The sequence below is a fragment of the Rhea pennata genome, chromosome 17 (genome assembly GCF_028389875.1).
Source record: "Rhea pennata isolate bPtePen1 chromosome 17, bPtePen1.pri, whole genome shotgun sequence".
In the NCBI taxonomy this organism is placed as follows: domain Eukaryota; kingdom Metazoa; phylum Chordata; class Aves; order Rheiformes; family Rheidae; genus Rhea; species Rhea pennata.
The window spans coordinates 1,496,527-1,520,470 of record NC_084679.1 but is presented as its reverse complement, the minus strand read 5'-3'; the positions used below and the strand labels follow the sequence as shown (position 1 = coordinate 1,520,470).

General features: G+C 41.5%; 1 protein-coding gene across 1 annotated transcript in view; it reads left to right on the top strand.

Moving 5' to 3' along the window:
• Nucleotides 1-23,944, top strand: part of GRK3 (G protein-coupled receptor kinase 3) — a 74,381-nt gene that overhangs the window by 244 nt on the left and 50,193 nt on the right. Inside the window, exon 2 of the mRNA XM_062589750.1 lies at nucleotides 17,916-17,992. Within this exon, the coding sequence (XP_062445734.1) occupies nucleotides 17,916-17,992 (77 nt within the window). The remainder of the gene's footprint in view (nucleotides 1-17,915; nucleotides 17,993-23,944) is intronic.

Below are 23,944 nucleotides of genomic sequence, written 5' to 3'. Positions count from 1 at the left end.
AACGGTCCGGGGGGCGCCAGGTGCGGCGCGAGGGAGCGCGCGGCGGCGGCGGCCGGGGGTCCGGGGGGTCCCGGGGGGGGTCCCGGGGGGGTCCCGGGGGGGTCCCGGGGGTCCCGGGGCGCTGAGGAGCCGGCCCGGCTCGGCGCCCCGCGTTCGCGGCGGGTCGCGCGGGGCTGCCGAGAGCCGCTGCGGCGGCGGGGCGGGGGGGGGGGGGGGGGAGCCCGGGGGCTGCCTTGCTCCAGACGCCCCTTTTCATCCAGCCGATGAGAAAAACCGGCTGAACGTCGAGGTGAAAACACGGCAGAAACAAGTTGAATCGTTCTCGGACTGTTCGCTCTCTGCAGCGCTGTTCGGGGGCTTTTTCCTCTTTCATTAAATATATATATATATATATATATATATATATATATATATATATTTTGGACGCTCCATGAGATCTGATTCGGGTTCGCCGGCGCGATCCCTGCCCGGCGGCGCGCGGCGATGGACGGATGCGCCGTGGCCTTGGAGCCAGCCCCGCCGGTGGCCTGGGCCCGGCACCGGGGCGCTGCCGCGGCTGGAGCCCCGCGCTGTGGGTTTAGCGGCAAAACTGGGCGAAACTCGGCGAGGCGGCAGCCCCCGACTGCCCGCGTGTGATAAAACGATTTGAGAATTGCACGCTCTTTGCATTTATTCCTCAGCTTAAAATTAAGCTTTCCCTCTATATTCCTGCCATATATATGAATATATAAAAATCAGGATGTAGCCAGCAAACATTGCATGTGTTGCATGCACTACAAAATACGTGTAGGTAGTTTGCAAGTCTAATGGTGGCCTCGCTGTCTGCCGTGAGAGAAGGATTAGTGAAACCCTTTGCTTGTTTTTCTGTCTTTAGTCTTGAATTCTCAAGAGCTGGCGGAGGCAAGCGGCTGCCAGCGCCGTGCTCAAGCCGTGATGCTCGCAGAGACGTTGAAACCTCAGAGTTTCACCGTCGTTGTTCAAATCCAGTTAAGGACGGCTTGCTGGGGAGCTGAAAGTGACTCTTTTTGTTATTGCAAGTATTTACACATACCAGGATATGCTGTGTCCGTAAAATTTAGCCTATACTTTTAACCCAAACTACAATATACTCTACTCGAGATGCTTGCAGTTGTGTTTATCTGTGCTTTGGTCGCGTGTGGTGTTTTCTTTAGTGCAGCGTGCTCCTTGTTTGTGATGTTGGCACGACGCGTTTGGGGACCGGAGAGTGCTGGCACGGAGGTCGCGGTGGGGAAGGTTCCTTTCGGTGCCGTTAGAAATCCCGGCAGCGTTGACGGTTGTGGTGGAGCTCGAAAGCTTCCGCCTGGGTTGACGGCCCCTCGCAGCAAGCGCAGCGCAGGCTCGCGCGGAGCACGAGGCCCGCAGAGCCTGCCGGCTGTCGCGCCCCTGCGCGGTTTGCGTTGCGGGGCTGTCGGTAGCTCCTGGGAGCTCAGCGAGCGGGTTGCTCTGCATTTGGCTTTGCGGGACGAGGCCTCGGCTGCGGCCGGGCTCGACGGGAAGTTTCCCCGGGAGCGGGAGGAAGGGCTGGGGGTTGCGTTGCTGAAACGCTGCGCTTGTAGGGAAGAACCTGCTTTGCAAATTGTGTCAAATATTAAAGCAAAATAACTGTTTGCCATCCCCTGTGGAGCATCATGTTCTGGAGAAGGTGAGAAGCTGCGAGCGGGGGAGAGACGCGCAGCTGCGAGGTGGCGGAGGGCGGTGCGGCGGGGATGGGGAGAGGGCTCGGCACAGCGGGAGGAAGCTGAGGGACGGCTGAGAACAGGCACTTACCTAAGCCCAGGACCACAAACAGCTCTGCAGCACTTGAAATGACTGAACTTTTCAGTTTTTAACTGAAACCAGGGATTTCCTCATACAGTAGGAAATTGTGACCGTTATTCTGGTGTCAGATGTCTTCATGGTGGTTTCTGTGTTTTTTTTTTTTTCTTCCAACCGTTCTCTTTAAAAACAGACAGTGGTGCATTGGGTATGTTTGTACGTTGTGTACCACTGGCAAACCGATTCATCTAAAATTGCATATATCAGCTAGTTAAATGTAGGTGGATACGCTAATATAATGATATAATAACAAGAAATTAAAAAAAAAAAAAAAAAAAGGCAGGGAGGGCGGCCTTTTCTTAAAGAGTTCTGAAGTGGCGCGCGTTCCCAAGGACTTCCCGGGTGTCAGTTGCTGGGCGCTGGGGCGGGGAGCGGGGAGGTGCTGGCCGGAGCAGCGCGGCCTCGCCTGGAGCCGTGCATCGATTCCCCCCGGCGGGCTGCTGCCCCCGCAGCCTCCGCGCTGCGGCTCTCCCCCCTGCCAGAGGGACCACGGAGGGTTTGCCGCTTTTACTACAATTTGCCTTTTGGCTAGCGCGGGTACACCTGTTGTCGCAATTTTATCTCCCTGAGATAAGACTGACACCAAACGAAGTAAATGAGTTCACTGTAATGAAAATTTGAGGGGGCTTCCTGTTTATGAGGAAATAACTGTAGTGGAGGCAGAATAAATTCCAAGGCTGCAGGCCAAGGCTTAGCAGCAAATAAACCCTGAGGGTGAAGAGTTTATTGGCCAAGGGTCTGATTATTGCTGAATTTACGTGAAGTGTCCTCGAGCTGTTTTTGTGCTGAAATTGTTAAGTATTACAGTTTGGAAAGAAAGAGGACAGAAAACACTAATGAGACAAGAGTACCTAAGGAAAAAGCTTAGTGTGTTTTTAAAAGACCAAAACAAAACAACCCTTTCTGCAGCTCCTGTCATCTGCTTTTGCTTCCCTTCTGTTTCCTCCTTTCATTCCAGAGAGCCTTGCTGAGAAGCAGGAAAGCTGCAGTATTTTTTTAATGTATGTTTCTTTCTTGAAAGACTACTGTGCACATAACTTTGTGTGGATTGACAGGAGTAGGACTCTAACTGGGCAGGAGGACTCACAAAGGCAGAATGACCTGCGGAAATAGGGCCTAATTTGGGAAGGAAGGCATTCATATTTTGATGTATGAATGAATACGAAACCTTAATCTTTTTCTACAGAATTACTGTCAAATGTTTTAGAGATTTGGGAGAAAAGGAGCAAATGAATTGCACTCTTAACCTTTTAGGCTGGTCAGCAGCCTTTTGAAGTTTTTCCCTTTTCCATGTAAATTTTAATTTCCCTTACTTTGGTCAAGGGGAACAAAAAAAATAATTATCAGCTTTTTTATTTGCAAACAGCTACTCACTTCTGCGTAAAGGATTTGCATAATAAAAGCTGAGAAAATAACTGCAAGTGGTCCAGGAAATTGGACAACTAGAATCAAAAAGAGTGCAGGGCTTGCACAGCACTTGCGTAGCACTGGTGTTCTTTACATTGGCTGTAACTGTTCTGTCAGGATAGTTAGTATTAAAAGCTGCCTTACTATAAACATCACGTAAGCTTAGGGTGTTTTTGGTGTACAAGTATGAAGGGCATGGTAACAAAACGTAGCATGCATTTATCCACGGTTCTCTTCCAAGTCTTTTGCCACAGTTGCGGATATTTCTCATCTCATCTTCCCTCCTCCCCACCTTGATTACTTCAGTAATTACATCTCTTTCATGTTAATTCTCATTTTTCTCCCGACTCTTCCACTTGATCTCCTGCCTTGCTCCAAATCCTTCTGCTTGGAGAGAGGAAGCATGTTGTAGTCTCGTCTTTCTTAAAATCACACTTTTGCCGTGATATTTTTGTTCAGTTATCATCGCATCCCCATTTTATCTCTAGAGGTGTTTTCCACGCTGAAGACCAGGGCAGCGATGCCCCGGCTGCCCCTTGCCCGGGTGGTTCAGGCTGTGATGCGCTCTGTGCTCTCGTAGCTGGTGTGCAAACTCACTTGGTTAAGGCTCTCAGCACTACGCTGCAGCCTTTCTGAGACCCTTTGAATGGAGGAAGATTGTTTTTTCTTTTTTTCTTTTCTAATTTCATCCTGAGTTCTTTGTGATTTGCTTTTTTCTTGTTAGGGTGCTGAATGCTGCTGAAACCTAAGTGCCATCTCCCACTAAGAGTCATTACTATTTATTTTCTTTGCATTATTGTATTCTTTCTCTGGTTCTTTCTTTTTTATTTTTTTTTAAGTTGTTTCTCAGATGTATCCTTCAGTCTTTTTCTCATGTCTCTTCAAACTTCTGCAACATCTCTGAGTTAGAGGCTAAATCTCTTCTCTGGTCTCTTTTCTTTGGCTTTGTTAATGCCTTCTTCTCCTGCTTATTCATTTAGTGTGCTGTCTCAGAAAATTATCCTGATGTTTGTTGATGTCGTTTTGCTGGTACTCGCTGCCGTTGTGCCCATGTCAGCCCTTCATTTGCGCCATTGCAGGCACTCCTTTTTCTCTGTCTTGTCCCATGTAGGATGTCTCTGTTCGGTTTTTAGGGTTCTGCACTTAGTTCTGAACTCACCTTACATTTATTACTATCAAGGTATCAGACACTTCTCCAACTGGCTGCCAAGGGCAACTTCTGTCATTCGCCTACTTAATTTAAAACAGTTTCTCCTTACCGCTCTCCGTGCCACTGATTTCGTTTCCTGAAGGCTTCTCTCACGATGAATCTGTCCGTGCTTGATGTGTAGATACTCATGTTGGGTTTGCTGACTGCCTGTGTGTCTCGGTCCGTTTGCACGCTCGTCGTAGATGGTGAGCACGGGACATGGGGTGTCTCTGGGCTGGGTTTGTGCTGCGCAGTGCAGTGGGTTCTTAGGAGCAATGCAGGGTTGTTAATACCAAAACCCCTGCTTTGTATGTGGTTTGTTTAGAGAATATAGTGGTTCCAGGAAGCCTTGTACTTTGCTGTACTATTTCTTCATAATGTGAATGCAAATAGTAAAAACCTTCAAAAACACTCTTTCAGAAGAAAGTAAGCTCATGCAAAGGTTTACGCATTTGCTGAACTTTACACAAAAATAGTGCCATTGACTACGCAATTAAATATGAGATTATGTGGAGGATTAAGAATCTAAAGGCTAATTCCGGTGAATTTATGTCTCAATAACTTTGCTTGTGTAATGTGGTGTTATTTTATTGATATAAGCAGATAGAACAAGCTTCAGTAATGATTATAAATTAATTTAACATAACTTCTTGTTGTATCATGAACTCTGTTTAAAGCAGTAGTGGATCTGTTTAACATATTTAACATAAGTTTGGTTCCAGCTGGAGTTAGAAATTAAAAATAGTGTTCTGTACACTTGAACTGTTCAAAGTAGTTTTATTCACATGCAATTTGTTAAACTGCAGAAGGAAAAAAGATTTGAAATTAAATAGCTTTATATTTCATCTATAAATTAATTTATTATTACGCAACTATACTATGTGCCACTGTTTGAATTGAACATTTAATCAAGAAATAAAGGAAGGAAATTTTGTGAAAGCTAAAGATCTCTGAATATGTAGTGTATGTAAGATGGAAGTATCCTGAGAATTAGGACTAGCTTTGTTTATTCTTAAGTAGGTGAGTACCTGAGGCAAGTACTTTTCAAGGTTAGTGTCCCCCAGTTAAACTCATAGTTCATTTGGGGTTTTCCTGAAACTGATAGTTAACTACTTAAATTGATACATTCCATGTTACTGGGCTGTCTAAAGCCTCCAACAGGTGCAGCTAGTATTTCTGAAGTGGTGAGTGTGGTCTCATTTCAGCGAGGCAGCAGAGCATCTGCCCTATTTTCAGGTGCTAAAAATACCTGTGAGTGTGAGAGAGTCCCCCTGGGGATACTGCTGGTTCCTGTTCAGCAGGTACCAGAGAGGGGGTACGGCGTGGATGCTCAGATGCTTTGTGCTTGCTCGTTATGCCTGGGTCGTATCCTAGCCTATCCTGATGTTTTTCCCTCCCTACTTTTCTAAGATACTAAATTATTGCCAATCATCATGAAGAAAGATGTTGTTCGTTTAGTTTAGTGCAATCCAAAGCAATGTGTGCATTTCAGAGATCAGCTTATGATCTTTGGTTTATATGGCTTGGGTGAAAAGGTGTGCTTGAATTTTCATATGGTAACCATTTGAGGAGGGGAAAAATAATGTTTTTTGCTGAACTGGCATTGCAAGAATGGTTAAACATTTGTATTTTTATAGTGGAATAGCTTAATCTTGACTCAGAGTGAGTACAGATGACAGAACAGTTAAAAACTCAGTTTTGTTAACTTCAGAAGTTCTGCCTTCTTCTAACTTTGCTCTTAGTAGAAGTGTTGGTGGAGAAGGTAGTAAAAAGATAGCTTTCTCGAAATAGTATCCCCAGCTTTCCCTATATATGCTAACAAAGCATATTCACTTTTTGTCTGGATTTAGATTTGGACCGTGGTGTTTTCTTAATGGGAAAAAGCGTGCTTCGGAGTGGGGGTGAGCTCTTGCATTGTAGGAGACTGTGCAGAAAGGCTGATAATGACCTTGCTGCATGTCCATGTGGCAATTCAGATCCCTGTTACAGCTGCAGCATCTGATGTCTTAATAAAAGACAGGGCCTTATTCTGTTGGGCAATACAGAAGTGCATGGAGAGAAAAAGGTCCTATTGCAAAGTGCTTGCAGCTTTGGTGGACAAGAAATCAGTGTCTAGAAGAAGGGCACTATTTTATTTGTGTGTATAGATCCCAAGTGAAACCAATAAGAAAAGAAGTGATAGATCCTTGTTCATGCGTAGCATATCTGGCAGGCATAGGAATTACAGCTTGAATTTCCAAGTTTCAGATGAATGATGGAGGCCCTAGACTTAGACTGTCTTATTCTGTAGCATGCAGTACTGGAGTCTCTCTGGGGACAGGAAACAACGAGCTGGCCTTAAGAGACAAGTTCCAATTAGTACTCTCGTCTGGAAGTAAAAGGCTGAAGCTTACATTTTTAAACATAAACCTTTCCCTAGGGCATTGCTAACTTAATTAAGAATAAAGGTAAATCCCAAGCATGAGGATGAACTGGGAAGAGATCAGTGTTCAGTCTTCTGTTACTGTGCTAAAAACAGAGGGACATTTATAGAATCTTTTTTTTCCAAAAATGTCCCTATGACATGATCTTATGTTCTTGGTGTAATACGTATGTATGATACTGTGCTTAGACTGGGCAGGCTGCTGGTGCCCCTGGAAGCTCAGCATGGAGGGACTGGAGGGAGCTAAGCTGGTGTGCCGCACACTACGCAGACTAAGTATTGCTAGTGAGAAATAGGTGTAGGCAGATTTGTTTTTCAGTGTAATTAACAAATGTGATAGGTATAATTATTTTTCAGCATCTGAGACCTTCCAATATGATATGCTTTCAGTAAAACCCTGGAACTACGACACCAGGAAATGAACGCATGCAGCTCTTGGTTCTGTTCTGGTGAAATCGTGCGGAATGGTCTGCTTTAATCTTCTTAGCGATAATAACTTTGCTTTTTATAATTAATAAAATTAGAAAAAAGCCTATCAGAAGCAGTCAGGTGCAGGTGCGTAAACTGAATCACATAATTTAAGTGAACTAAAATGTCATGAAAGCAGCAGTTTCTAGCTGTAGAAAATACAAACATTTTCCACATAAAGAGCTTTACCCCATGCTTATTAGTTTCTCCAAGAAAATTGTTTCAGTACTGAATAAATGCATGGGCCTTGCATAAATAAATAAATAACAAATTCTGTGAGTGTCGGGAGACTGCTTCTGTACAGTAGCCTGACAGTCCACTTCCAGTGATGCAGGAAATTGTCCTGTTAGCATGAATCATGCCCTGCTGAGAAAGAAACTTGGGAAAGGACAGATCTTTTGGGATCTGGTGGAAAGCTCTGCAAATCGAAACATTAATGAAACATTAGTAGAAATGTAGTAAAGTTGATGCTGCTTGTATGTGATATACTGCAGAAGATAAGCACCACCTGGCAAATCCTCAGCCACCTTTGGACCTCTCTGGCATCTCGTGTTGCCTTGGGTACTGCTCTGGAGAAGGGTGGATGTTTGTTACCCAGGAGGAGCCACCTCCTCCGCCCAAGGTGCACATAGGGAGAAAGCTCCCAGAGCTGCTACTCTCTCCAAGAAAACTGAAAAGCCTGGAGAAATCCAGTAAAGTGCTTGTGCTGCAACCCTGGCAGGGAACCCCCCCTTATGCAGGGACTGAGAGCGGCCTCCGTGGTGACAGCCTTCGAGGTGCTGCTCTGCTGTTGATTGCAGTTTAGTCTTTTAAGTTCAGAGGCGAGGGCAAGCTCTGTGAAATGCAAGTTTTGGTTAAACTGAACTCTATCTGAAAAGAACGCAAATGAAAACGTTGATGAGAGCTTTACTCTTGAGGTCTGAAGAGCCTTGTAAGACAAACCTATCTGCAACATAAGCCAATCTGCCCAACAGGAATTCAGTTTCAGCCGCTTAGGGCTGCTGTCCTGAGCAGCCTGTGGAGCTGCAGGGTGGCATGGGAGCAGTGTCCCTTGCCTGGGGCTGGCGGTTGGACCCCAGGGGCTCTTCTGCACTCGCTTGGTGCCGACCTCCTGCGGCATGCAGTAAGTCCTCCACATCTCGTGCTCAGTGCTGATTGCCCCAGTGCTTGCTCCGTGCCTCCCGACGGATTGCCCCTGTGGGATCTTGCCTGTTTTCCTGCAGGCCTTCCTATGTCTTTTAAAAAAATTACCTACTTTCCTAATCTTTTGCTTTCCTTCACTGATAAAGCTTCCTGGATGTCTCCTCAATACCTTGTAGTTGCAGATTCATTGTGCCAGCTTTTCACTCCTCTCTGTCCCCCATCCATTCTGCAGTTATTTGCTGTTCCTTTTTCTCTCCAGTTTCTTCCTCTTACTGCTGCTTTCTTCTGTGTGGTCTCTAAGGTGGTTAACCTCATCACTTCTGTCACTCTTCCCTTGTCTTCAGCATTTCAGCTCCCTTGATGCCATTTCCCAGCCCTCAGTATGTTGGAAAGATGTCTGAGTCCATGCTTCTGCGATAATTGTCCTTCCTGAGCCTTCTCAGTGTTCTCTGTTTTCTTAAACCTCCAGGCTGATTCCCTGAATCTTTCCCTTCAAACTGTTTGTTTTTACGTTTAAGCTGTTCTGTGTCTCTGTGCATCGATCCCCCCCCCCTTTTACTCCAGATTTTCCCAGTCTTTATTCCTGATTATTCTGTTTGTCAATTTTTAGTGTTCCTTTGTTCACATTGCCCTTATTTTTGGAATCCTAGAATTAATTTCAAGTTTTAAACACATGGTGAAGAGCAAAAATTCAATAAAGTCAGTTTTACGCTTTTTTTTGCTTTAAGATACTTGCTACTGCTGTGTTTTAGGTTCAAGGCTATAGAGGGATACTTATTTGTTTAAAGGAGATTGTTTCCTCTAGAATTAAAGAAAAAAAAAGCAAGGGAACATTTCTGTTAATTTTAACTTTTGTTTAAAAAAATTTTGAGAATCTAACTTTAGGACAGATATTTCTTGGCAGTTTGCTTTTTTTTATGACTTTGCATGGCTAAACCTTTAAAATACACTTTTGTAAGAAATATTCTGGCTATAATTACTATGTACTATTTTGCTATTTTTCTGAATTGTACTGTGTTGACTCTATTACGCTTTCAGTTTGAAGGCCTTTGAGGCAGGATTGTTATGATGGATTTGTATAATATTTAAATGTAAATAAACATTTAAATCTAAAGTTGCATCCCAAGATTAGAAAATGAAGAAAACTAAAACTCAGGTGTAGTATATCTCACTGTTTCAGTCAGTGTTGGCCTTATTAATTCTTGGTTTGTCAATTATTGTTTGTATTTGCACAGTAATATTCAAGGTGCACTAACTTTCTCTCTCTGTATCTAGAGAATATTTAGAACAATCTGACTTGTTTAAAAATATTATTATTGATAAATGACTTATTTGTAGCATGAGTGAAGAAATGTGATTTCCCCACCCCCTATCCCTCCTTGTAATTTCTCACTGGTAGCGTTCTGGTGGAAGGGCAAGTCCTTGACATTGCAATTCAGGGTAATTATTCCTGAAAAATTCATGTGCACAGAAGCTTTTATATTAGTTTCAGGTTTCAGCAATGATAATACAAATGATACTCAGGGAACTTCAGGGCAGTGCATATATTGAAATCATGGCTACATAGGTAGTGCTTTTGGCTCCCTTGTCATAAACTTTCTCATTAATATCATTTGCATAAGTGAAGCTGCATGGTCTCTGAGATCAGATATGCACATCAGAGGGGTTATGGGAAGTGTTGCTATGCTTTAATCCCTTACATTGCAAACAGGGTTCTTGACTAAAAAATCATATTAATCATCTTTGACACTGATAAGAGCATTAGTTCACTGCAGTTTAAATGGTTTAGGAGAAATGTGCTTAGCATAAATTTTAAAAACTAGAGGATATGTGAAGATGGAAAATGGGATAGAAATGGGGAAAGTTGGAACAGAAGATGGCAGAGCCCTATTCATGTCCTTTACAACATCTGGTCCAAGCTTAGCTTCAGTTCACTGCACAGGTACTCACCATAGGTGTAGGTATGCATGCATTATGTACATGCATGTACAATGTCTATCCAGAGAAATATAACAGTTTAGTTTCACTCATGGCACTTTTATTTACCAGCTGATGAGAATAAGAGTAAAATGAAGGGGTACACTAATTAATTTAGTACTAGTGATCACTTTGATTTTTCTACTAAAATAACTAAGTTAATTGGATATTGCATTGCTGTCAGGGTTATTCTGGTCATATAGGATGCTCAAGTCACAGAATAAAAGGAACATACTTTTTTTTCATGTTTGGGTATGCTGTTATTTCAATGGTATCCCAAAACGTTCTGCCCTATCCCTTTTTTCCCACTCAAATAGGGAAGTTTACAAGTAATAGGTAAATAGATTGAACTAGATGGTCTGATGAGCCCTTCTGGCTTTATACTCCGTTAATTTACTTTGCCATATGCATTACTTGGACAAAAGTCACAATGTAAAATCTCTTATGGTCTCTTAAGGACAAAATCATTTGGAGAAGCATTAAATTTTACAGAACTTTGAACTAGATAAAATATGGCGTGGAAACAAAATGAAATGTACTGAACATTTCTGGTATATTTTCCGTTTCTTTTTTGCCCCCTATCTGAGAAGGATGCTAATTCTTTTATTTATGGGGGTGTATCTAGTGTCTGCCCTTTGTTTTCACCCACAAGCCGAGCGTTCAGCAGACCTGGAGTTGCGATGCAGTGACTCGTTGCAGTTTACAGTCTCATTCAAGGGGAGTTGTGATCTTCTGTCCAGCTGGAGAGATACTTCCTGCCAGTGATGAATATGTGACAAGACAATAATGGACTAAATAGAAATCTGTATGTCTGACTAATAGTGATTCTAACAGACTTGAACTTGCTCTTTATATCAGAAAAAGTTTATTTTCTTCTCTCCATTGTCTTCTGTTAATGTATCTTTTTTTTCTTTTCTATTCTGCAAAAACTTGGCAGGAAAATACTTCCAAGGAGGAGAAACTGTATCACTAATGACATATTGGTAGTATTATACTTCAGACTTTCAGATTTTCTTGTCATTTGAAGTTAAATCTTAGAGGGTTTTGACTGTAAGCAAGCTCAGGTTTTTGTTAGTTTTCTAAGTTACACTGGCATTCGTGCAGAATGAGAAAGCATAGAAGAAAGTATAAATGAAAGCTGGGTGGGATGAGAGGACATCATAACTATAGTGAGGAAAGCAAGGTGAGAATAATATCAGATATATTTGAAAAAGAGAAATAGATTTTGATCAAGGAGAAGAAGGAAGAGGAGAAAGCAGACAAGAAGAAACGGGAAGTGACTACGCAGTGTAGGAGGGGAGGCGTGGAAGTGCCGCAAGTGGGAAGGTGTCAGAGACAGTGCAGGCGGTTGACATTCAAAGGCAGCATTAGCTTAGTTCCTTTCTGATATCTAGCATTTTTCTGAAGTAAATATTAGCATTTGAGTAGTTCTTCAGGACCTTCGTGTGCTGGGTACTGGACATACATGTGGCAGAAAGATAATACTTGCCCTGAAGAATTCATCTTCCAAACTCACAAAGAGCAGCAGAAGAGAAAATATTACTTTATTTTCCAGACTGGGGAACTGAGGTAGATACTGCTTATGACTTGGCCAAGATGTGCAGGAAGTGTTGGTAGAGTTAAGTACCGAACTCTGCTCTCCTCAGGCTGGTATCTGCAAAGTTGCCATTTCATTCTTGTTTTGTTTTTCTGTTCTCCTTTTTCTGTTTCAGCTTGTCAGTGAATATATGGCCGAGTATAAGTGTGCATTCTTAATGCATTTGTGATCATTTAATGCTGGCAATAAGGCCAAACAATCAGACCACATCATTTTATTTTTTTCAAGCTCTGGTGTGCATGTGTGCATCTGTACAATAAATAATAACCCACAAACCTGAACTCTTTATGAAAAAATAATGTGCTTCTATCATAAATAATTAAAAACTCCTTTAAGACACAGTAGTAATAAGGCCAACAGTAAGTAGCTGTTTGATCTAGTTCTGATAGTAGCAGTATGGATGTATCTGTATACATACCACCAAATTTTTCTTTACCCTTTGCATTTCATAGGTGAGAGATGCTTTCAAGAGAACTACTGTATAGTTCAGTATAAAAAATCCGCTGGGACAAAATTCGTACGTCTCTGAAATTAATAGCAAAACTTTTAGGAAATGTCAAGATAAGAGTATCATTTGTCTCAGGCTCTTGCAGTTTCTGGATAAGCCCTCGGTCCTGGGCTGTCTCTATGGCATTAGGCTACTGCTATGACTGCAGGCTCGTGCTAAGGTACTGGCTGTCCTGTGGCTTATACATACAGACCCAGCAGGTCGCTACCCTATGGGTTATGCAGTTATACGTACAAACCCAGCAGAAACTGAAATTCTTCTAATAGGCATGCTTGTTATGGGGGTCCCAGAATATCACTGATCTGCCACTGGGGTCTCAAGCAGGAACAGCTGCTGCTGCAAACCTGAGTGCAGCCCGTCTGCAACCAGGTTGTGCCTCGGAGGTAAAAACCCTCTCCAAAGTGCCTAGGGGCTTGTTTCTTCTGGTAGAGCTAATTTGAGAGGGAACGTTATGAATATGTGGCACTTCTGCAGTGCACGCATCCTTTTTCATGTTAAAAAGAACATTTTTAGTTTTCGATAGTATGTGTCTAAGTAGATATTTTCCCCTTGTTTCACTACACTGGCACTGTAATTACTGTCTGTGTGTCTTGTCAAACTGCGTGCTATGTTGCATACTTGCTGAAAGTGGAAGCTTTTTAATTATAGAAAATATTTTAACCTTGAAGGTTGCTTTTCAATAGTCATCTTTGATCAAGTTTGAAAGCCTGGAGTGCTGATCATTGTAACTAGAGCTCTAAGATACAATTTAAAGCTTCTTGTAACAGATTCTGCAGTTTCATCTTGTTACAAGCTTGCTGGCTGGGAAGGCAAAGAAGCTGACCTGGATAGACTGATGCATGCACTAAGTTTATATTTTGATGCAAAAAGTCCTCTTTGAGCCCATTCCTGTGATTTACCCTGGCAGAGGTGGTGGTGCGCTTGCTGCTGCAAGGCTGGGCAGGTCCTTTGCCCTCCTGCCTGCTGGATTGCTGGAGCAGAGGATTGGTTACTGGTGCTCCAAGGTAAATTGCGACCCAGATAAAATGATGAAGAAAATGGTAGTTTTCAGTCATGGAAATTACAAGGATATATCCAGAGTTCAAGTTGTGTTTTTGCATTTCTCACAAAATTTTAAGCCTGACTTGTGATTTCCCAAAAATACGTGCATCCTTTTATTTCAGCAATTTGGACAACAATCTGAGGATTTCTAATATTTTTATTTCTTGCTGTTTTCTTCCTCTCTGAAATATAAAATATATGGACAAAAGGTTTTGATGCAGTATAGTCGGATATGCTTTTGTTTCTGAAGTCTCTCTGGATTTCATTTTTAGCCGGCTTTTGTTTCTGTTTATTTTGAGTGTTGCTATTAAGGTAGAGCATGCTGTGAACTGAGATGAACTTATGCAAAAAGTCCACTTCTAGCATGAGCGTCTTGTTTGCTCTGGAAGCGTATTTGGATATGGAAAGTAACTATAAAGCTTGTAAGGGTTTTTTTGCCTTGTATTACAGAAATGACTGCTTTTCTGTGAAATGAAGCTTTTAATCCTGGATTATTTATATGTGTGGCAAATAATGATTCAATATACAAAAGCAGAGAAAAAACCTTCTTTCCTGTTTGTGGAATGTACTGGACTCTGTTTTAAAATTTTCCATCCGTACATGGAATATGTAGATTCTTCATCATTTCTTTTGAGCTTGGTAGGATTTTTACCTTTAACTTCTCCATGAGAATTAAAAAGACCATTATTTTGATGGTCATAACCTTTTCTACTTAATTTATTCATATGGCTAAACAGAAATGATTTTGAGGAGATGAGTATCTGTTGTTCAGAGCTTGAAATACAGCTTGGACTTCTGTAGCCTGTGATTGTTTCACGCTTACAAACTTGTTCAGATTCTTTAGTTGAGAAGACATTTAGTTTCTTTGACGTGTTACCTGTTAGACCAGAAGTAGTTAATAGCAAAGGAGAGAAGGAAGCATTCAGAAGAGCTTTATAGTTGCACAGGTCGTCTTGGTTGCTTCAGCAATTTAAGTCTTTTCATTTTCTTCTCTGTCTAGACTAAGATACATTTATGTAATTTCTTAGAGTATACTTGCTACAGCAAAGGGAAGCTTCCTTGACATCATTATTATTAAAAGGACTTATTACATTAATAATGTTGTGAAGAGCAGCTGGGAATGGGGCGTTGCTGTGAGTGTCCCGAGCGACTGTGTTGCAACGGACAGCTCTGGCGAGCCCCTGTTCCATGCTGGGAAGGTGGAGGAGAGGTTTGGGCTCTGTTGGGATGAACACTGTGCTCGGTCCTCCTGTGAGCTGGGTATCCCACAGTGCTGGAGGCACGGAGGTGCTCTGTCAAGGCAATACGAGCTTGCCTGGAGAGCAGTGGGGAACGTGGCATGGAGGAGGAAGGAGGAGTGTGGGGACCGGCAGCAGGAAGGGAAGGACGCAGGTGGAGAAGAAGGGAAGAGCCTGTGCTGGCTGGAGGAGCGGGGAGGAGGGCAGAGGGGATGTCCGATGAGTGCAGAGCGGTTAACGGGAGCGTGGAGCGGTTGGTGGACAGGCAGACCCGGAGGAAGGCACTTAGGTTTCTGTGGACCAAAGGCACGCTTGCAGTGCCGCGTGGCGTCTCGTGGGCGTCCGTTCCTGGCAGATCGCATAGCTCCGCTTTACAGCGGTGTGAGTCAGGGAGGAGCGCGATCGCTTCTGCTGCCTGTGCTCGCTCATATATGAAGTTGTTGGTACAAGTGGAGGATTTTGCCACTATTATGCTGTCATTTGATGGGTTTATGAGAAGAATTAAGTTTTATGATCACTATTTTGAAAAAGGCACTAAACTAGGATGAATGTTTAGAAAAACCTACCTGTAGAGCAGGCAAAACTTCGTAATTCTGCCAAATAAAATTTTCCTTGTGTTGCCTTGCTTTTTCTGAGTTCTTAGGATGTGAACAGGGTTTGAATTTACTGTTTCCTCATCATTCAAAACCACTCTTTGCTTGTGCTGTTAGAGTACTCGGTGGGTAGGCCTCGCTTTTGATGAACAAACAAAAAGGCTAGTAAATTCTTCAACAAATAAGTTAGTCTTAAACCTGATTAACGATGTTTAACGCTCCCAGTTTTGGTTGAACTTGATGTGCTTGTTAGCTTCTGTAGTTCTTACGTTGGATCGAAGTTCATAGATTTGTATTTTATGCAGGGCTTTGAGATGTACATAAAAACCATTAACAGAAGAATTTCCTAGATTGGGGTTTCAGACCTTTGAGTTAATTTCTTGGCTTTTATTATACACTTTTTTTTTCGTCCTGGCTCATGTCATTCAGTCTTTGTGCCTCAGATCCTTGTTTGAGGGGGAGTACAAATACTTTCCTTCCACAGTGATGATGGGAAGATATGTCCATCAATATTTGTGAGATTTTTTCAGACCTGATGGCGGTGGGGCCTCATAAGTGATGGGAGAAGATGGTCTCGCCCTTTGCAGAGTCGTGTGTTATATTTGAAGCCTTTCCCAGCAACGTGGCGTTGTGATCGTTGAGCCGAGAGGAGCTCACGGAGTGCTGAAGACAGGGGCCTCAGAGGAGGCACTGAAGAGGAATAACCACAAATATCTAGTATTTCTCCAGAGTATGTCCATTAACATTTCTCCACCAGAACTGGCTTGGTCTGCTGCATTGCAGAAGTCAGTATCTGAGTTTTTTCCTGACACTATGTGATTTAGAGTCTGCATCTTGCAAGGATTAGATGCTCAGTTTTCTGTCTGCAGCAATCAGAATCAGTGAGTGTTTTTTGACAACCTCATTTAGGATGTACTTCATACAAAATATTTGAGGTTGTCTTTATATAAACAGTAAGTGTGAAAATATCTTTTTTTATTATTATTTGGAAAGAGAGAAGTATAGGGGAATTTTGACTTAATGCTGTGACTCAATATAGTTGTTTTAGCAAAGCACAATACTGCTGTGCTACTATGTTGATTTTCAAATGTATATACTTACATTGTTGCCGATATTAATTCTTTGTGAACATTATATTAAAATGACTACTGAAGTTACTTTGTAAATAAGTTTAATTTTTGCTAATGCAATTAAATGTGTGATTCTGGTGTTATAAATTAGACAAAGGAGATGTTAAATGTACTGCAGCCTGGCCTAAATGTAGCTTATTTTGTCTAATTTTCTAAGTAATACATAGTAATTGTGTAAACAAGCTAGCATAGCTTTGATATGCTTCTACTTTTTTCTTTTTTTTGTCTTAGACTATGTAAATATTTTGTTTCATAGCTTTTCTTAAGAAAAATTGTTCAAAAATCAAATAAAGCAATGTAAGAATGCAGAAATGAAGAGAGACTGTCCCCTTGGACAGGGCTCTGGCCTCTCGAACTCAGCTCATTTTAAAGTGAGGGCCAGTTGATGTGTGCTGCCTGATGTGTCCTTCACACTTCCCCTGCAGTCTCGTATTTCTGTTTTCAGGGAAAAATACCCAGCATATTTAGTGCCTTGGCGCTTGATGGCATCTCAGTGCTGACATTCATTTCAGATTACCCTGTGCTAATGCCTGCGTGTAGCTTGCAAAGGTGTCGAGAACCGAGAATTGACTCTGAAATCTCATTAGAGCACATAAGGAAAGACTGCCCCATGGCAATGTTCAAATATCTACCTGGGATAAAAACCCAGCAAAAGCCTGGTAACTTTATCTTGAGATAGTCTTACTTCTGTAGTGGCATGCAGCAGAAGGAACCATATGGAAATACTGTTGTTTTTTTTTTCCCCTATCAATCTTGCAGTATAAAAGTAGTCTCTTCCAGACTGAAAAGGTACCAGTGTTAGTATTTGCAATGAGAAAAGAGATTTTTTCTTTTTTTGAGTGTAACTCAAACCCCAAGTGTATTTGAAAAACCTTTTAAAAAGTAGTTGTATTAAGACTATTCATGGCTAATTTCATTCTAGTAAAGTGGTGCTTGGAATTCATAGATCAGGATTAAAATTTCATAAAATGATTTGCAGTGTTGAAATCTTTGAGTTAATGGTGTGAAATTAGTTTAGTTTCTTTCCTGGCCTGTCATCTAAGGAGTTGTTTTGGTTTTTGATATCTTTTACAATATAAAACTGTGATTGTGGCTTGACTAAAAGCCTGTTAAGTTAATGACTGCAGTTCTCTGAACTCTCCTGGGCTTTAGCAAAGACCATAGGCTTTGCCTGTTGTGGTCTGAGTTGATGGAAGTAAATGGGTAGTGGCATCTGCTTGTGCAGGAATCTGTTACAATGATGTTTCATCACAGTGATCCTTTTCTCCCAAGTATATTAGAGTTCCTTAAAAAAAAAAAAAAAAAAAAAAAAAAAAAAAAAAAAAAAAAACAAGGTTTCAAGTAACTTTTTTTTTCTTTCTTTCAGTATCCGCAGTGTTATGCAGAAATATCTTGAGGAAAGGGGTGAATTAACCTTTGACAAGATTTTTCATCAGAAAATTGGTAAGTCATATTTGAACAAAATGTTACTCATTCATATATTTTCAAGATTGGCTTGCCTGCTACTTCTCAGTAAAGGATGCTGAAGCTAAATACTGTAGGTAGTCTTAAGAATACAGTAATATAGACAGGACTTAGTAAAATAAAGATGTTGAATAAAATGAAATGTTGTGAAAAGGAAAAAAGAGAAGCCAAGCAATCTGTCAACTTAACTTCAAGTTCTGGAAAACTGCTAGAAAAAAATACGTTTTTTGCAAACATCTAGGAAAAAATTTATTATTCAGCATGGATTTGTCAACAATAGGATATGTCAGACCAGTTTAATTTCTTCTTTCACAGGGTAATAAGCCCTGTTGATAAGGGAGCAGTAGTATAAAAGATACCACGTGTTGTCTTTACCATCTCACATCATTTTCTTGCTAGCAGCATAGGTAAATGTGGCCTAGGGGGAGTGGGCCAAATTGTGAGGATGTGAGGAACAGTGCTCGGTGCTTCACTGTCAGACGTGGAAGGATGTATCCAGTGGGCTTCCGTGATTCTGTGAAGAGTGGGTCAGAGATCGGTCAGTATGCAGTATTTTAATTAACGGTGTTAGTGTTGGAATGGAGAATGCATGTATTCAGTTGTGTGCTGAGGACACAAACAGCATTACAAAAGATTACGACAAACTGGAGAAGGGGATGTGAAAAAAAAAAGATTTCTCTGTAAGAACAAGCACTATCTTCTACACATATGCGGGAGTAATTAGTTACAGAGGAATAATTAGGTACACAAATACAGGATGGAGAACCACTGTCAGATAGGCATTTTTAACAGACTTGAATGCTAGAGCGAATTATAAGCTGTGATATGTCAACTATTCACATAACTTTAATATAAAATCAGGATTGTACCCTGTGAGGCGTGTGAAATAATCCTCCTTTGGCAGAATGCTATGTCCAGTTCTGGCACTGGACTGCAAAATATACATGGACCTGCTGGAAAGAGTCCAGGGGAGAGCAGCAAGAACAAGCAGACCTTATTTAGCAGTCTGCTAAATATGACCTATGAGGAAGTATTGAAATAGAGTGTTTCGTAGGTTACGAGAGAGAAAAGTGAGGTCGAACAGTCTTCAAAAAAATAAAAAGCAGTTGCAGAAGTTGTGAGGTTAATCACAAGTTAAGCTGCTGGAAAACAGACAAAAAATATGAAAAAATATTTTAATGGTAGCATAGCAGTGGAACAGATGTCATGAGGGCTTGTGGTATCTCTGACCAGTGGACGTTTGAGCGAGGGCTGCTGTAGATCTGTTCGGATAGTACAACTGCTCCTTTCCTGAGACACGGGCACGGGGTCGTAAAACAGAGACTGGAAAGACTTCAAGGTATCAGAGGGTCTATTCCTCTCTGAAATGGGGAGGGTTAGAGTGGAGCAAACCCTTGGGAGCGAAGTACCCGCCGTGCCCTGGTTCTGGGCGACCCTGGTGGGGTCGAGGCCTCCCCGGCCGGCCGGCTTGGCGGCAGGGCCGGTCCCCGCTGCTGGCTGCAGCTGCGCTCAGAGCTCCTGGCAGCCCTGAAACGTGCCGCTGAGGAGGCCTGAGGATACGTGTGGTGAGAGATTTGAGTGTTGCCAAACTCAAATTAATTAACGGTATCGTAGGTTGTCATTAATAGGATTCATAGCTTTTTACAAAGGAGGCTGTGGAAATGCTGTTGGAAAATTTGTGAGACTTATATATACGTACTTTAGATTATAGACACAGGCTCCTCTTCAATTACTGTAATTTGTGCATAAAAACTGTGATTTCTTATATTCTGACCAGAAGTTTTATGCTGTATATTACATAGATATTTCTTTTGTGCTGACATCTTTCGATATTTGCCTCAGTTTAGCTCTTTATGCTGAATATTAATGTATTGCTAGTGCACAGGAGTAGCAAAATAAATAAGCAAACTTTTAAGCAACCTAATAAAGGCTGACATTTATTGCTACCACAGAGAATCAAACAAGTAAATGAAACTTTAAAAAAAAACACACTGTTTGTATGTAATGGATATTTCTATTTATATAATTGAATACTTTTCATTAGGAGGTGGTTTCAAAGAAAGTGAAAAATATTGCAGTTATTTTGGTAGGTTATAGCAGTTACAGTTAGGTAATTGTAGCCATGGAAGAAGTGAAGGATTTAATCTGTTTCCACATCTCCTGCCCCAGCCTCATTAACTACCAGTATTAGAACCTAGTATTAATTTTATTAGAAGATTGGTCTTTCCCCAGATCTTGAGATGCATCGTCAAGAGGTGCAGAGAACATATACTTCGCCTTGTTTTTCCTCTGTGCTTAGCACAGTCATAGCTACAAAATCTCTAATTCCAGGGATATGAGAAGGTTGTCTGTAATCATTTTATTTGGCTACTTCTGAGGCTGTTTTCTCCTGAAGAAAGCTTTAGAGTGAAGGAAAAAAAGATAAAAGAGAAATGTGACTATTCTTAACAGAATACTTTCCATTACATTGAAAATACTGTATTTCCTTACTGCGGTTGTTCATTTAAATTTTATTGCATTTTCTAGCCTGTTCTTTGTCATTAAGTTAGTTCTGTTTCCAGACATTAGCATAATTGCTTGTGGTAAAGTACCTTCAATTTTGGGCAGGCATTATGCAAAATGCTGTGAAAATAAATATGCTGCAGTAAATAGAAAGAAAAAAATCACCTTTTCATTCTTACTATATTTTTGTATCCCAAGGATATGTAGAGGCTTCAGCTAGTGTTGGACTGTAACCTGCAGGTCTGTGGCCAACATATACAGCAAGATGACAGTTGTTATTCTAAGGAGTTTAAATCAATTCTTAGTCAAGTGTGTATCTTCTTAAGAAGTATAACAGCTGAGATCATCTTCTCGCTACTGGCTCTTCCTATGCCTTTATTTTATCAGTTAAAGAGCCTTCCAGTATACAATACTTTCTCCCTGTGTAGTAATTATAAAACTTGATCAGGCTACGTCTTTTATTCTCTTTGGTAAGTGATGTAGATAAGGACTGTTAAGTTTTCTTCCAGACCACAGATCTTTCTTACAGCTCCATTTCATTGTTTCTCCTGTTTTTCAGTATCCTTCTTTCAAATGTGAAAAATGTGTTAGTTCTTTGGTACCAGTCTTTCTGATATCATGTAATGAATCATGTAATTAAGTAACTTTTTTTTTTATTCCTATTGAATGTTTTATTCTTAATGTGTCTAGTTGTGGTGCTAGTCCTTTCAGCTGTGTTTATCCACAGTGAACTCTTAAATCCCTTCAGGATCAGTGCTTTCCAGCTCTGGCCAGCCTTTCCACCCCCATCCCACCCCAGGTACATGACTGCAGAGGATCTCATGGGCTTGTGAACTGAAACCTTCATTCTTTCGTTTGGGCTGAAAACAGTGCAGGAAGCTCCGTCAGGCTGCAGTATGGCAGTACCCCCTTGGGGGTGATAAAGGTCTTGAGACTTCATAATATTTGCATAAACAAACCTCTGTCCTCTTAATTACATCATTTTCTTCATGAAGGCAAATAAGTTGCTCTCTTCACTTGAGAATAGCATGAATATTTGCAGGATTGATTCTCCGAGATGTTCCTCAACTCTGTAAGACTGATTTGTTGAGTTACAGAGGACATGGAGATGATGCAGCCAGCCAAAAAGTTGCCATGCCAGCATTTATACTACAGCCAGCCTGCTGTTCCCAGCATCAGTTGCTTCCTCTGTGACACCAGCTTCATGGGGAAGTACAGCATGTGTCTAAGCGGAATGTGTAACCACCTTAAGTAGTTTTCTTTTTACCACATCCTGTTTGCTACATCACCAGATTATGTGTTTGCTTTAGAAAAAGGACATTTTCTAGCATTCCAGTATTTGTTTAGGTATAATTTATCTATGGAATCTGCTCATCCACTCACCTCATTACTGGCTTAAAATTGTATTTGAAATTCTTTGTGCATTAGGTTGTACTGCAGGAAGAGCATGCTTGTGAAAACACTGCTTTTGGAGAGCAGTTTTGTGATCTGTCCCAGTCTGCGTGTGCAGTAGGAGCTGCGCTGGCGTAAGCACAGCGCAGCCCTCAAGGTGCCGGTGGTACCCCTGGGCAGCCAGGGTAAGGCCAAGGTCTTCTGCAGCGGACACGATTTATAAGTATTCAACATAATGAATTAGATCACGTTATTACTTTAAAATAGGTTTACTATAATTATTACAGTTGAATCCTTTGGAGCAAACGTCAGTTATCGGTGAGTCTTACAGACTTTCAGACAAATTTTATGTACCTGGCAGATGATGAATAGTATGATGTTGGCTTAGAACTTCTGAGACTTGAAGGTAAAGAATCTTTTAACTTCAGGTCATGGCCTAGGTTTACCCCAGGGTTCTCCGGCAACTCATCAGAAGCTGATGACACACGGCAGTTTGACTGCGCTGTTCTCAGACTCTTGTTTGTTGTAGGGAATTTTGTGTTTGGGTGTTAGTGAAAAGTTAGAATAGAACATATTTTAGCTGTTTTGGCAGCTGGAGGTACTGCTATATGTATTTTTCACCTTGTTTAGTTTCTCTTTACCTCTGAAACCAGATATAATTTCTGTTTTATTTTCTTGAAATAAAATGCTTGTTTAAAAAATGTCATAACAAGTTGTAAACCTATATTCTTTTTCCTCTTCATCAGCTTTGGTATAGTGGGGAATGTTCTTTCTTGGATGATTCATTTAACTTTCTTTTGTATCAAATCGGCAAACTCCAAGTTGCAGGTCTTCCCAACCCGGGGTGAGCATATTGCCATCTGTATCTGAGCTTCTGCCTGCACACTGATGCCTTGTTAGGGGTTCTCTTGCATCCTTGCTGGTCCTTCTACACTGCTGAGGCTAAGTATAGCTAGTCTGGGTTTTGGTAGCTTTTTAACTGAGTTTTCAGAGCAGATAGATAAGCATTTGATCTACTTTGTAGTTACTTCTGCACAAGGGGCCTACAGCTGGGGGAGGGACTTTCCTATGCGCCCTGCAGTCAGAGGGAAATGTGCTCCTGACAGTTTGGACTGTTTTTTCCTCTAGCTTCATCAGTGAGCGCTTTCTGCTGAAAAACTAGGGTGAGAACAGCTTAAAAAAAAATAGGGCAATGTATCATGCTTTCTTTTGCTTGTTTTTGTAGTATGGACCCATCATATTTCATTAGTGCAAAATGTTGATGCTAATGATTAGATGGATCTTGAGTTAAAATCTGTTGAGAAAAACATTGTTGCTCTTCCTCTTTCTGTTGTGCAGTATGGCAGCACAACACATTGCACTCCCCTAGATACCTAAAAATAACAACCTTGAAAAAGTAGCTCCCTAAAGCATTATTTAAGCTATTGTTTAATTTAAGCACAAGATCTATGTGGCATTGGCATTTGAACTAATTAAATAGTCCTCTGAGGAAATAACAGCAAAAGAGTAAAACTTGGTTGGGAGTAAAGAAAAGCACTAGCGTTTTCAGCTATTAAATGAAAGGGCACAATGTAAAATTTGTATTAACAGATCTTATTTCTAGTCATTTCTGGCCACCGATGATGATTTTAAAGTCAAATGCATATGTGCACTATAGGAGAAAGGCATGTAAGAAGAGGGAGGGAGCTGTGCAGCCGGTATTCTCCCCTCCCATGTCCAGCTTAGCTCTGCAGGGATGTCCGGGGCTGCAAGGAGCCGGCGAAGAAGGGCTGGTCCTGGCGTGTTTGTGGCATTACTGTGGGAGCCCCTGGAGGGAGGTGGGCTGGGAACCTCTTCTCCTCTGGGAGAGGGAAAGCCAAGAGCAGAGGGGGCTGCACAAAACCTGTTCTGAACAGTGTGTTTAAAAACTGAGAAGATTTTTGGAGCAAAAAGTCATTTAGGGGCTTGGCACATATTAGCGACTGATGTAAGATGTTATTAACAATTAAAAACGTTGTGGTCTTGGAGTTCTTTCTCGGGAGTATATGTGAGACTTGT